This window comes from Pipistrellus hanaki (genome assembly GCF_964339955.1).
Source record: "Pipistrellus hanaki genome assembly, chromosome: 3".
Classification (NCBI taxonomy): Eukaryota; Metazoa; Chordata; class Mammalia; order Chiroptera; family Vespertilionidae; genus Pipistrellus; species Pipistrellus hanaki.
Window position 1 is genome coordinate 160,208,336 of NC_140505.1, and position 15,207 is coordinate 160,223,542.

General features: G+C 41.0%; 1 protein-coding gene across 1 annotated transcript in view; it reads right to left on the minus strand.

Annotated features, from left to right (window-relative positions):
• Positions 1 to 1,868, minus strand: part of ETNK1 (ethanolamine kinase 1) — a 33,611-nt gene extending 31,743 nt beyond the window's left edge. The window contains exon 1 of the mRNA XM_084880397.1: positions 1,399 to 1,868. Coding sequence (XP_084736523.1) covers positions 1,399 to 1,554 — 156 coding nt within the window. The 5' untranslated portion in view covers positions 1,555 to 1,868. The remainder of the gene's footprint in view (positions 1 to 1,398) is intronic.
• Between the last annotated feature and the right edge of the window lie 13,339 nt (positions 1,869 to 15,207).

A 15,207-nucleotide genomic window follows, 5' to 3' on the forward strand; every position in this document is an offset into this window, starting at 1 on the left:
ATAAGTTAATGAACAATTAACTAAAAAAGTCTGGGGTTTCATTAAGATATTCCTTAAAGGAAATATATCATTAATTTTTTTTTAAATCACACATGAAAACTATTTGGATTAACACTGTTCTACATAGTTAGCTAATAAACCCTCCCTTATAATTTCAAAATTTTTGCCTAACAAATTTTTCCTTATAATTTCAAAATTTTTGTCTAATAAATTTTTCCCCCAAAAACATATGAGTCTTTTTAATCTGCTCAAAAACTCTTCTAGGCAATAAGAACTGAAACTAACACTCAAGAAAGCTTGAGTGTCAGGAAGTGTGCTGTTCATGTTTTATTCATCTTTGTATTATAGATGGCTACTTTAGCAAAGAATCTGAGATACTGTCAACAACATCGTTGAATAAATTAGTCAATAAAACAAAGGCAGGTGATTTGGCTACTTCAACGGTCTTAAACCATACTGCTCAAATTTGAAAACAAACTCCGAATATCCTAGCCTTTAAAATGGTGTCTTCAAGGAAAAAAAGGAGGTTCATTTTCATATACAGTCCCTGAAACTCCAAAAGTTAAAAACAAATCCAGTCAAAATAAATCCCATGTATATTACTACATCATAACGTACTTAGAAATTACTAGGAAACAAATAGGTGAATAATGTATTCCCCCCCCTCCAGTTTTTGTCCATCTCTGAATACAAGTGTCTCCAGAAAAGAAAAAAAGAAAAAAAAAACGTTCCCAAGATACGGATGGCTCATTGTTAATGTCACTAAGGCGACTTAAAATAAATATCGATCCAAATACAACAAACGTGCGTAGCGTTACCTGAGAGAATCCAACCTAGTGGTCACCCTGGGGTCCGGCAGTCTGGCCAATGGGAGGATTTGAGAAGGCCAGACGCAGGGCGAGGGATCAATGGGAGTGAACCGCGGTGGGGAGGAGGGGAGGAAGGGATCAGAGAGGATTAATTTACAGCCTTTACCGGCGGAAGGAGAAGCGAGGGTGGCCTGGCCGCCGGGCGCGAGGATCCCTACTGTACAGGGGGGGAGGGGGAGAGAGAGAAACGCCGTTCATTTTGCTTTTAGAACGGACGCCGGAGTGGGGGGAGGGGCGGCCATCCACAAGGATCCCCCGGGGGCGGAAAGGGACGGTCACGGAAGGCGGCCGCTTCCAGGCCCAGAAAACGTGCCCTCGGGGCTGCTTCCACCTGCGAGGAGGAGGAAGGGGGAGTGACCTTCCTCGGCGGGGGGAGGAAACACGGGGTCCCAGTTCCCAGGGACACACACACACACACACACACACACACACGATCTCCGGGAACGGAAAGCGTTGTGAAAGCCCCCGTTGGCGCGGGGCCGGGCTGGAGCGCGGGCGGCGGCGGCGGCGGCGGCGGGGTGGGCGTTACCTGCAGGGTCACCTCCTGGGGGTCCCAGTGCGGCCGCAGGTGCTGCAGCAGGCTCAGGGCCCCCTCCCGGCAGCGCTGCTCCTCCTGGTCCTGCACCGTGACGTCCAGCTTGGGCACCTCCGGGGAGCCGGGCGGGACGTGGATGTAGTTGGCCATGGCCCAGGCGACGGCCGAGACCACCACGACGACGACCGCGACGGCGACCACGAGAGCGGCGGGCGCCGACAGGCTGCTGGGTCCTTCCGTTCCCGGGGCGCCCTCGCGGGAGGGCTGCGGGCGCTCGGACCGACGGAGGAGGTGCGGGGTGCGGGGTGCGGGGGGGGATCGGGGGTGCAGTAGGAGGAATGGCTGAGAGCGACGACGACGAGTCCGGCCGGGAGTCTGGACAACAACTGAAGTGAAGCCGAGGCTGCTCTCGGGAAAAATTCCTTTCGCCTGCGTCCCTCCGAGCGCCGGGGGCCGCGGAGCATGCCGGGACTGGCCTGACGCTGGCGTCACGCGCGGGGGGCGGGGCCTCGCTGCGTCAGAGCCGGACCCGACACAATGGGCCCCCCGCCCCCACCCCCACCCTCTGGCTCTTCAGTTGGGCTGCGCACTGCCGATCTGACAAAAACTCGGGGCTCCTCCTCCGGAATTGAGCCTGAGCCCGGCCCAGACCCCAAAAGGCATTGAAGCTTCAGCTCCCCGGATTAGGAGAGAGTCTGGTTTGGGGTCTGGGTTTGAGGTAAAGTGTCCCCCTGGGAAGCAGGGACAGGTCCCCAAAGAACCCCTGGGCCAGCCTCTGGATTGGGCCTGAATCCAGGCAAACTGGACTAACAGGTTCGCGGTGACCCGGGAGCTGCTGTGTAACTGGGGACCTACCCTAGTTGGGTTGGCGACTAAATTCCCATGGATACTAAGTTCATGGTCTAGGCAAGCAAGATATTTGGGTAAGACAAGGACAGCGCTTTAAGATTTTTTTTTTATTTTTTTTAAATGCATTTTATTGATTTTTTTATAGAGAGTAAAGGAAAGGAATAGTTAGAAACATCGATGAGAGAGAAACATTGATCAGCTGCCTTCTGCACACTACCCACCAGGGGTGTGCCCGCAACCAAGTACATGCCCTTGACCAGAATCGAACCCAGGACTTTTCAGTCCACCGGCCAAAGCTCTATCCACTGAGCCAAACCGGTTTCGGCTATTTTTATTTTTAATGTCAGATGTTTTACCATAGTTGAGAATTGATTCAGAGCCAGGAAAATCGGGTTATAGTGCGGAATGAGGAAGGAAAGGAAAGGAAAGGAAAGGAAAATAGTTTTAAGGCTCGGCGCTAGGCTGTCTATCGGATTCCTGTTAGGGGAATAACTGGAGACTGAATAATCCACAAGTAATTTATTGGGACCAAGTTTTTCTTATGATTGATGAAAATGGACTGAGATTTGATCTCCGTCTATATCTTACCTATAGCACTGAGGACTTGGTGAATAGGTTTGTTAGAGGTAAATTAAATCATTAACTGGATTCAGCTTAATATTCAAAATGTTTAATTACCTCACAAGCGTGAGTTGTTCTGATCAGAAAAACGTACTTTGTAAATCACAAAGTAAACGGCTCACTGTCCATAATGGTAAATAGCATAAACTAAAAAGAGGAAAGAGAAAATATAGTCTCTCTTTCTCTCTCTCTCTCTCTATATATATATACATATATATGTGTGTGTATATATGTGTGTATATATATCATATATATGTATGTGTATGAATGTATATAGCATAAACTAAAAAGAGGAAAGAAAAAATATGGCTAATATGCAAAGTGCTAATATGCAAAGTGTCCCCTTGGGAGTTCGACCAGGAGAGCGAGAGTTCGATCACTCGCTATGATGTGTGCTGACTACTAAGGGGCGGTGCAGAACAAAGGAAGGCCCAAATGAGCCCTGATCGCTGGCCTAGGGACTCACCCCATTCATGAGTTTTGTGCACCTGGCCTCTAGTTTTTATAATATAGCAGCCCTGCCCACCACTGCTTGTAGCTCTCGAATGTTTGTAGCTCGCTGCCCAGCTCTCCTGCTGTTTGGTCCTTATGTGAGAGCATCCCAGACCAATTTGCATATTACTCTATTATAAGGATAGATCTGAGCCCAGCCAGAATGGCTCAGTGATTGAGGGTCAACCTATGAACCAAGAGTTCACAGCTTGATTCTGGTTCGGGGCACATGCCCGGTTGCAGGCTTGATGCCCAGTGTGGGGCATGCAGGAGACAGCCGAACAATGATTCTCTCATCATTGATGTTTCTCTCTCTCCCTGCCCTTCCCTCTCAGAAACCAATAAAAATAAATGTATATGCCTAAACCGGTTTGGCTCAGTGGATAGAGCATCAGCCTGCAGACGGAAAGGTCCCAGGTTCGATGATTACAATCAAGGGCACATACCTTGGTTGTGGACACATCCACAGTAGGAGATGTGCAGGAGGCAGCTGATCGGTGCTTCTCTCTCATCGGTGTTTCTAACTTTCTATCCCTCTCCCTTCCTCTCTGTAAAAAATCAATAAAATATGTTTAAAAAAAAAAAAAGTGCTGCCTATTTAAAAAAAAATAAATGTGTAAAAATATGGATGAAAAAGAGGTGCTGTAATAAATTATAAATTCCTGTCTGGTCATGGTGGGTAGTCAAAAGCATTTTTTTAAAAACTGCAAAACTCATTATCTGGGGCATTTAAGGTCTGGTTTCCTGGCAATTGTTCTCAAATTTGGCTCAAATAAACTCATAAAAATTCTCTACAAGTTTAGACATTTCTCACATTGACAAAAATTAGGAAAGGATAGACTAGTCAATAAATGGTCCTGGAACAATAGCTCTTCATATGGGAAAATTTTTTATTCTTTTATGTGTAAAAATTAATTATAGAAAATTAAAAACCTAAATGTGATATGCAAAATTTAAAAAACATATAAGGTTGTTTTTTGTTTTCAATTGCAGTTTTCATTCAGTATTATTTTGTATTACAAAATGGTTATAAATGTCTGGGGGTTTTTTGCCCTAGCTGGTTCACTCAATGGTTAAGAGTGTCGGACTGAACACCAACAGGTCAAGGGTTCGATCCTGGTCAAAGGCAGGTACCTGAGTTTCAGGTCAATCCTTTTCTTGGTAGGAACTAGGAAGGGAGAGAAGGGGGGCACAGCTGAAGGGCTTTCACTTTATAATATGCATTTACGTTTTCCCATTTTTTTCATAGATTTACCCCCTCCCCCCATTTCTTTTTTCTTTTCTTTCTTTCCTTTTTTTTTTTTTTTTTTTTTTTTTTTTTTGTGTGTGTGTGTGTGTGTGTGTGTGTTAATCCTCACCTAAAGATATTTTTTCCATTGCTTTTCAGAGTGAGTGGGAGAGAGGGAAGGAGAGAGGTGGGGAAGAAGGGAGAGGAAGAGAGAGAGAGAGAGCAGGTGCTAGGAAGAAACATTGATGTGAGACACACATGGATTGTTCTCTTCATATATATTTTCCCCCTCATCAATAGTATAAACAAAACAATGCTGAATAATGGTCTCATTCAGGAACCTACTATACTCTAATTATACTGAACTCTCCTGCCTGACCACTTTCTAAGTCATAAGCCAACCCATTAATTATCTTTAGCCTTGAAACAAATCCTTAACTACAGGGCATCATTAAAACTGTCCAGCTCCAACCGGTTTGGCTCAGGGGATAGAGTGTCAGCCTGTGGACCAAAGTGTCCCAGGTTGGATTCTGGTCAAGGGCATGTACCATGGTTTCAGGCTCCTCCCCTGCCTGGACCCTGGTCAGGGAAGCAACCAATAGATGTGTTTCTCTTACATTGATGTTTCTCTCTGACTTTCCCTTTCTCTTCCATTCCCTCTAAAAATCAGTGGAAAAAATATCCTCTGGTGAGGACTATTTATATCTCCCTAAATGACACAAACAAAATATTAAATTAAGGCCAATCCTGTTTTATGGAACATATTCTTCTATAAACCTGTGGCAAACATTTCTCAAATTATTTTTATTACAGTGTAGAGATGAATAAAATTGTATTTAAGTGTACATGATGATTTGATACAATCATTGATATCCTGATAGATACTGCATCAAATATATAACTGGCTTTGGGTAGTATGGACATTTTAGCAGTATTCATTCTCCAAATTCATGAACACAGATGTCGTTTTTTATTATTATTATTGACTTCAGAGAGGAAAGCATAGACAGAGAAACATCAATGATGAGAGAGGATCATCAATTGGCTGCCTCCTACACTCCCACCCGCCCCTGCACACCAGAGATTGAGCCCACAGCCTAGGCATGTGTCCTTGACCAGAATCGAACCTGGGACCCCCGTCTGCAGGGAGATGTTCTATCCACTGAGCAAAACCAGCCGGGAAACAGATAACTTTTTATTTATGTGTATCTAATTTTTTTTTAGCAATTGCCATAATTTATTGAATCAGTCTATTTTCAGTAGGTTTTTAGTGTGTTCCAGTTGTCCCCTAATATAATTATTTAAAATGTCTTTTGGTACTTCTGAAATGGGAATTCAATTAAGAGACTTTGTGTAGCAGATAAAATGAAACTGGTTATGTCAAATAATACCACTGAGTGTTATACGCTGCCAAGTAAATAGCAAGGGTAATTTACTTGGGAAATGTTCCTTTGAATCTCATTTGAAATTCTAGAGCCTAAGTAAAGATGATTCTGACCAATATGGAATAGACCCTTTACCAAAATTCTGGAGTCAAAGTCTTTAACAACCAAAGTTATTTTTGACATTTGCTACAAACGAACTGGACAACAATTCAGACCTGAACAGACAAAACAGAAGCAGAGGAATAAATACACGAAATAGTCTGACAGCTGTCAGAGAGCAGTTGGGAAGGGGAGACTGGATGAAAGGTGAAGGAATTAGCCAAAGAGCATATATGCATATCCCATGGATGCAGACAACAGAGTGTGGTGATGGCAGAGGGAAGAGGGGACTAGAATGAGAACATCTATAATAGTGTCAACAATAAAAATAAAGAAAAAAAATTCAGACCTGAACTGAAATCAAACTACTTATGGTCCCCACATCCCACTTTGTTTTTAATTCATGTTTAAATCAGATACATTCATTTCTTTGCTTATAAAGAGGGTTCCAGATTCTGATGAAAATGCAAGATAAAATTTGGTATAGGTAGGCTCTCATTTATCTTTCTAACATCTGAAAAAATTTGAATTCCAAAATACATAAAAGTTTATTAGTTTCTGATAAGGGCATAGACTTGTAATAGTTAAGATTTTTAATAATGTGTACTATGTCCCAGGTTATTCTAAGTTTTATTTCTTTTAAATGAATTCTTCTCACAAAACTTATGATAAAGATACAGTGGTTATTTTCATGTTTACAGATGAGGAAACTGACATGCAGAAAGGAGAAATAACTTGCAGAGATAATAAGGGGCAGTTTCTAGATAATATATTGGCTCCAATCAGACAGCTGGACTAGATAAACTGGCTTTTGAATCAGAACTCAAGCTTTGCTTAGCAGATAGGTAAAACCAGGCACATTTAATGACTACTCATACTCAGTGTTTTCATTGTAAAATGCAAATAATATTACAAACTAATCAGATTATTACCTGGATTAAATAAATCATGTAAGTCACAGCACAGTGGCACATAGTTCCTACTCAATATATATTTTCTATCAATAGTTCTGGTCAATTTAAATCAACCTAAACTATCAATCATAATGGTGACCTTAAAATACACTGTACTTACAATACATAAGCAATTTGTATTTTGCATCAATAAAAGAAAAATGTATATTGGAATTACCTAGGACCATGTTTATACCTTTTAAAAATATATCCAAACGAAATCTATTTTTTTCTTGTACCATGGTTTGATCCATATAACACAGTGTCTGACACTGAGTAGGTTATCAATAAATCTTTCTTATCACAACACTTGATAAACAGTGTTGTAAAGTTATAAAGAGTCAACCACGTGCTTCGAATTGTAGAATGTTGATTCTGAGTCCACGTGAAATGTACATCCCAGAGAGCCTTAGCTGATAATGACAGATGATAAGAATGTTAATGTGTTCACTGACTTCCTGTAAACAGTAGAGTCCATAGTCCATATAGCAATAGTTGTTAAGACCTTACCATACTTACCTGGCAAGATGTCTAACAAAGGGTAAAAGTTCAGAGCTTTCCTTCCCATTTCAAATCCCTTAGGCCACTCTAGTGAGTCGAAGTGAGTCCAACTAGGCTGAATTTTCAATAACTGAATATGACTGGAAAACTCTGGAGTCTGACTGGAATGTCATTAAGAAATGAGTCAGGGATTTGATGGAAGTGTTGAAGTAATTTAAAAAAATATGTGTTATGTTTATACTGTATGAGAGGGAGACTACTTATTAAACCATCCTATATAATAAAACCCTAATATACAAATCAACCGAACGGTGGAACAACCAGTCGCTAAGATGTGCACTGACCACCAGAAGGCAGACTCTCAACACAGGAGTGTTTGTGGTCCCACATGGGGAGCCCCTCTCAGCCAGAAGCTGGACTCATGGCTGGCGAGTACAGCAGTGGTGGTGGGAGTCTCTTTCACCACTGGGCAGCTCTAAAGATTGCCAGCTTAGGCAGAGAGGGGGCCTAAGTCCCTTAAGGGGTCCCAGACTGTGAAAGGGTGCAGGCCCGGCTGAGGGGACCACCACCCCTCCCCCACCCAGTGCACGAATGTGATGCACCAGGCCTCTGGTTTATGTGTATTTTTCTGGCAAAGGAGCTTTGAAACATTTTTAAAGCCCTTAAAGATTTTAAGAACCCATAAGGTACTTCAGAAGAAAATAATGTATAGTATACGTGACTCATCTGAAACTCAAAAATTGAACTGGAATGTCCTGAATTCCCAGTTCTTGTCTCTATGGTTTCAAAGAATGAAGCCACGGACAAAAGGTGATAAGTGAAAAGTACAGAAACTTTATTGCAAACAGACTACCTCTAAAACCTAATTCTAAATTCTAAGCCTGAGATTCCCTCCTGGATGGACAGAGGGGCCCCTGAGAAGGGTGACAACTGCTTTCTTTGTCTTGAGGCATTAAATAGGCTGCATTTGTTTGTGTGAACTGACCTCTTCTTATTGGTCATTTTACGGCATATAATTCATTTTCAAAGCTCAAAGCACATGTGGTGTTCCCCATTTTCTCTCCCCTTACCTTGTTGGTTGGAGTCACTGTTGATTTATCTTACAGCTCTCCCAGTTGTGTTGGCAGAGAAAGCCTTATCTTATAGCCTCCCAGCTACTCAGGCCAGGGCTACTTTTGGCCTCACTTATGGTCACTTTAATTGCTCAGGCCAGAGATACTCCTGTCCTTGGTTTATGGCTGTCTTAACTGCACAGGCCAGATATATTTACATTTTCCTGTGGCATTTCTTTATTCTCTGTACAAGTAAGATAAACACCCTGGTGTCTTCATGTCTCCATTATGTATTCCTCGCCTATAGACCCCTTTTTTATTCCTAACCTAAACCTGACTAATTAAGCTAGCTGTCTAACCCTTTCAATACTTACATTAGTAACAAACAGTGTGCCAAATCTAACACAGTATTTGTCTCAATTTTATCATGCTAGAAATAGTACTTGTGACCTGTGATTAATAATTTATAACAAAAACAGTAGAACATCTGACGTATGTCCCTCCTTCAGTTTGTGCCTGAATAAAATGCCTACTCAGATTTCAAAACCAGTCCAGATCAACAAAATAAAAGGCAAGTTACAGAATGGAAGAAAATATTTGTGAACCATATATCTGATTAGGGATTACTATCCAAAATATGCAAGCAACTTACACATTTGACTTTATTTTTTCAATTCAACTGTGAAAAAATAAAGTCAAATAATTTGGTTTAAAATGGCAAAGCACCTGGAAAAATATTTCCCAAAGAAGACATAGTAATGCCAACAGTTGCAAGAAAAGGTATTCAGCATCACTAATCATCAGAGAAATTCAAAATAAAACCACAGTGACATATTACCTCTCACCTGTTAGAATGGTTGCAATTAAAAAGATGAGATAACAAGCGCTGGTAAGTGTGGAGAAAAGGGAACATGGTACACGCTTGGTGGGAGTATAAAGTAATACAACCATTATGGAAAACAGTATGAAGTTTTCTAAAAATTCAAAATAAAGCTACCAAATGATCCAGTAATCTCACTTCTGTGTATATATCTGAGGGGGAAAAATGAAATGACCATCTTGAAGAAATAGGAGAGACAACTTCACCCCCATGTTCACTGCAGCATTATTTACAATAACCAAAACAGAAACAACCTAAGCGTCCATTGAGGTTCCATGGGTAAAGAAAGTTTGATATATACATTATTCAGTCATAACAAAGCAAAGAAAAAAATCATGTCTTTTGTGACAGCATGGACGTACCTGGAGGGCATTATGCTGTTTGAAATAAGTCAGACAGAGAAAGACTAATATTGCATGATCTTATTTAGAGGTGGAATCTCAAAAAAAAAAAAAAAAAATCATAGAAACAACAGCTTGGTCATTGCAGGGAGTGGGTGTAGACTGAGTGAAGGTGGTTAAAGGTTGTACAACTTTCCAGGTCTGAGTAAGTTATGCAGATCTAATGTACAAAATGGTGACTATAGTCAACAATACTGTATTGTAAACTTGAGAGTTGCTGAGAATAAGTTTTAGAAGTTCACACACACACACACACACACACACACACACGAAACCATGTTAGGTGATGGATGTGTTAACCAACCTTATATGTGTTAACTAACCAAAATGCATAACCTATCCGTACCTCAAATCATTATATTGTATTCCATAAACTACACAATGCTATATGTCAATTATCTATAATAATAAAAGTGTAATGTGCTAATTAGACTGGACATCCTTTTGACAAAGCCAGGGCTGCGAGGGAAGCCCAGGTCTCGGGTGCCAGAGGGAAGCCGGTGCCAGCAGCCAGGGGAAGGAAGGCCTGCTCTTGCACGAATTTTGTGCATCAGGCCTCTAGTATCTTAATAAAGCTGGGGGCAGAGGGAATAAAAATATTTTGGAACTAGATAGAGGTGGTGGTTGCATGACATTATGTGTACTAAATGACACTGTTTTGTATGGTTAATTTTATATAATTTCAATTTCATATAACTAAAAAGGAAGGAAAAAGACCAGTATAAATAGTATCACCTTTAGTCAAGTTAAGAGTATCATTTTATGTTATAATTCTCTGTATATGTTTTTTTCCCTAACTGGATGTTCTTAAGAACTAGATTTTGTTTTAGTATCCTCTACATAGCACAATGCTTGACACATTGTAGTCATTTAAAAAGTGGTTGACTTAATGAATTATTATAACTAAGGCCTATGTATTTCTTCTCATCATTAAAGGTTGACTGTTTTTGATAACTAACACATTTTGGAGAAGTCGTTATGTTCCTGAACTTGAAGTACTGAATGAGTTTAGGTTACTGAGACCCTTTTTCATAAGGTTACCGGAGATTTACCTAACAGAACTGATAATTAAATTTATTGTTCACAAAATTACTGACACTCACATAGCTATTAAAATCATGGAAAACACCTAAGTTGCGTTGGCTCTTTAAAAATCACTGTTTACTTCAGTCTGTGACGAATTTATTACTGTGAAGCCAATAAACAGTTCTAAAAGAGCTTAATTTCCCAGTAACGTGATAGTGAGCTACAAGGTGGAATATGACCTAAGGCTTATAATTCTACACTGAGTGTTTAACTTCTTCAAGTAACTCATTAACTACCTGTATTGCAAATATGAAGTTCATGATGATTCTGAAATAACCAAATTACTAATAATAGTTTTGGGAAATGGAAAACCCCTCATGCTTTTATACTGCTAGGGTACTAGACTGATTGTGAGTTGGCTTTCTGTTCACTAAGATATTCTCTCAAGTTTTTCCTTTGTGTTTAATGATTCCAGTTTCAAACATTCCACAATTGGGTTTGTAAAACCTTGAACTTTGTTTTGTGACTCATACCAATGGAACTTTCTTTCAACTTGATACAAATGAAAATGTGCATGGAAATATTATTCAAAGGAAGAAACACAGTGACGCAGTGATGAATTAAAAAGCAAATTTGCCAAAACCGTTTTGGCTCAGTGGATAGAGCATCAGCCTGTGGACTGAAAGGTCCCGGGTTCAATTCCAGTCAAGGGCATGTGCCTTGGTTGCGGGCGCATCCCCAGTAGGGGTGTGCAGGAGGCAACTGATTGATGTTTCTTTCTCATCGATGTTTATAACTCTATCCCTCTCTCTTCCTCTCTGTAAAAAAAAAATCAATAAAATATATTTTTTTTACAAAATGCAGATTAAAACCACGAGTCACTATATAACCACTAGAGTGATTATAATTAAAGAAAAAAGCAAATTTAATATTTTTAAAAATATATTTTTTGTTGATTTCAGAGAGGAAAGAAGAGGGAGAGTTAGAAACACCATGATGAGAAAGAATCTTTGATGGGCTGCCTCCCACATCCCCCCCACCACCACCACCACCACTGAGGATGGAGTCCACAACCCCGGCATGGGCCCTGGCCAGGAACTGAACCTTGATTGAAGTTCAATCACTGAGCCATGCCAGCTGGGCTCAAATTTTTAGTATTTTTTGTTCAGATTCTTGTATGTGAAGATATATCTTTTAGATTCTAACTAAAGGCATTGGCATTAATATGGTTATTTTTCATTTTTACAAGTCTGGTTGTAGGTATCTTCTGATCATTGACTTGGGTTAAGTGTCTATTGTAACATAAAATTTCCTCAAGTAAAGATGAAATATTTTCAGGAACAGTATTAAATGAAACTCCAGCATAGCAATAATATAGTAGATACTTATATCTATCTAATGTAAACATAAAATTTCCTCAAGTATCTTTTGTTTCTTGGTAAAAAAAAAAAAAAAAAAAAGACACCCCAATCCCTGAACTAATTATTTTACAATCTCAGAGTATTTAAACTGAACAGCAATTATATAATGTTCTTTCTTTTTGATACATAACTATGTTTTCACACACATAGTTGAGTATTACCTTAACCAAGGAAAGTGGGTAGTTGCACTGAACTGAGTTCAAATAAGACCTTTAGATGATTGCTATTAATATATGACATTAAAAGAAAAACAGAAGAATAATACTCTTTTAATGAGTAATAGATAAATATAACCAAAAGATCTAGGCCGATTACATCTGTGCCTCCTGGGAGCTAAAGTAATATGTTAGCTACTAATATGCTGACACTTATTGTTAATTACTGTCACTTATTGAAGATTACCCAAGGCCAGCCCGTGTACTTTGCACTTTACGAATATCATTAATTTTTACAAATACTCTGTGAAAGAGAATCATAATGAGGTACATAGCTTTCTTCAAGAAGAGAAAAACTTTTTACTAAAACTTGGAAATATTAGGCAATTGAATATTTTTAAATATTTTATTAATGATTTCAGAGAGGAAGGGAGAGGGAGAGAGAGATAGAAACATCAATGATGAAAGAGAATCACTAATCGGCTGCCTCTTGCATGTCCCCTATTGGGGATTGAGCCCACAACCCGGGCATGTACCCTGACCAGGAATTGAACTGTGACTTCCTGGTTCATAGGTTGGTGCTCAACCACTGAGCCACGCCGGCCAGGCTTGAGTCTATTTTTAAAGGATATTTCCAACATAATGGGCAATTATTTTCAGTTGTACCTTAACAGATGATGTACAATGCCATTTCTGAAATTCTGCTGATGGTTCTTGGAAAGAATAACAAGAGTGTGTCCAGGAAATGTTGAGCAGGTTAGTGAGGCATTTTGTAATGTTACTGCTTATAGAAAGATGAAAGTAACTGTGGCTCTTTACCAAGAGAATAGTTAGACATCTATCTTCAGGTATTAAAAAAGGGTATTTTGTACAGAACAGATAAGATTTTTTAATTATTACTAGAGACCTGGTGCATGAAATAGTGCACAGGTATGGTCCCTATGCCTGGCCTGTGATCAGGGGCATCTTCCCCAGCTGCCCATAGCTGGTCCCACACCCCGTCGCCACCCGCGGGCCTTGTGTTTGACACATGTGCCCCTGGTTCCCCGATCTCTAGCTATCTGAGCCTTCCAGTCAGTGGGAGGGACTGAGAGGTCAATCTTCCCTGCCTGCTTGCTGGTCCCACCCCCACCATGGGTCACCCTCTGTGGGGTGACTGTGGGGCGGGGGCCTTGGCCTGGCGCCACCCGTGTCCCCTGCCACTCACCCCTGGGTCTCCACTCACCATCAGGCAATTGGAGCCAGCCAGGGGGGAAGGGCCAAGAGGTGGTCAGTGTGCCTCATAGTGACTGGTCAAGCGATTGTTCTGGTTGTTCTGCCATTGGGGTCAATTTGCATATCACCCTTTTAATATATTGGATTTTACTTCAAAAAAAATATTAATTAAAGGGGGAAGGAGATTTTATGAGTGAATTATTTCACTTCCCATTGCAATAAGTGCTCAAGGTTAACAGGGTAGAGAGTTTGCTTTCATTCTTTTTATTTTTATATACTTTTTTATTATTTCAGAGAGGAAGGGCGAGGGAGAGAGAAAAACATCAATGATGAGAGAGAATCATGGATTAGCTGCCTCCTGCATGCCCCACATTGAGGATAAATACCACAACCTGGGAATATGCCCTGATTGGGAATGGAATTGTGACCTCCTGATCAGTGCTCAACCAATGATCTGCACCAGCCAGGCTGTTTCATTCTTTTAAAATATATTCTCAAATAAATATAAAACAGCCTTGCCAAAAAATGAGAGAAAATGAAAAAAAAAGAAATGAGGATGAAGTAGAGAATGGAAAAATCATAAAGAGTAATTATCAAAGATTTCTTTAAGATGTAAATGCAGCCCTGACCAGTTTGGCTCAGTGGATAGAGCGTCGGCCTGAGGTCTGAAAGGGTTCGATTCCGGTCAAGGGCATGTACCTTGGTTGCAGGCATATCCCCAATAGAAGGTGTGTAAGAGGCAGCTGATTGATGTTTCTCTCTCATCGATGTTTCTAACTCTCTATCTCCACCCCTTCCTCTCTGTAAAAAATTCAATTATATATATATTTTTAAAAAGAGGTAAATGCAAAGTAATTTAAGGTTATAGTCACTATTTTCTTATGAGAATAATGAAGTATGTCTAATATATGATCTGGCAAGCTTAAAAAACATCAGAAAAGCAATCACATGAGAAAGAAATAACCCAATGTTGATGAAAGTATGATGGGTATCCTATCTAATAAAAAGGGAATATGCTAATTGATCATCACTTTATCACAAAGATGGCTGCACCCACAACTGAGGCCAAGTTCCCATAAGGAGCCTTAATGAGCAATCAGTAGGGACCTGAAGCTATGCCCTCCCTCACCTCAGTGAGGCTTGATAGGACCTCAGGCCATGCCCTCCACCCAGCGGGGCTTGACAGGTGATCTCAGGCCATGTCTCTTCCTCCCCCCACCCCCCCACTGGTGGGGCTTGATGGAGGAACTCAAGGCATGCCCCTCGCACCAGTCTGGGCTGGGGGACCTCAGGCCCTGCCCCCTGTCCTGGCACTGGGCCAGGAGACCTGAGGCTATGTCCACTGCCTGGCAGGGCTTGAGAAAGGTGGGACTAGACAGGTCTGGATCTAGCCCAATTGTGGGAGGGGGGGGAGGCCTGGCTGGGTATGGGTCTCACACGATTTTGAGGCACATGTGGGTGAGCGGGGACTTGACTCTGGATCCCGTGGTGCACCCCAGACTCTGACAAGAAGCCCTGTCTTCTG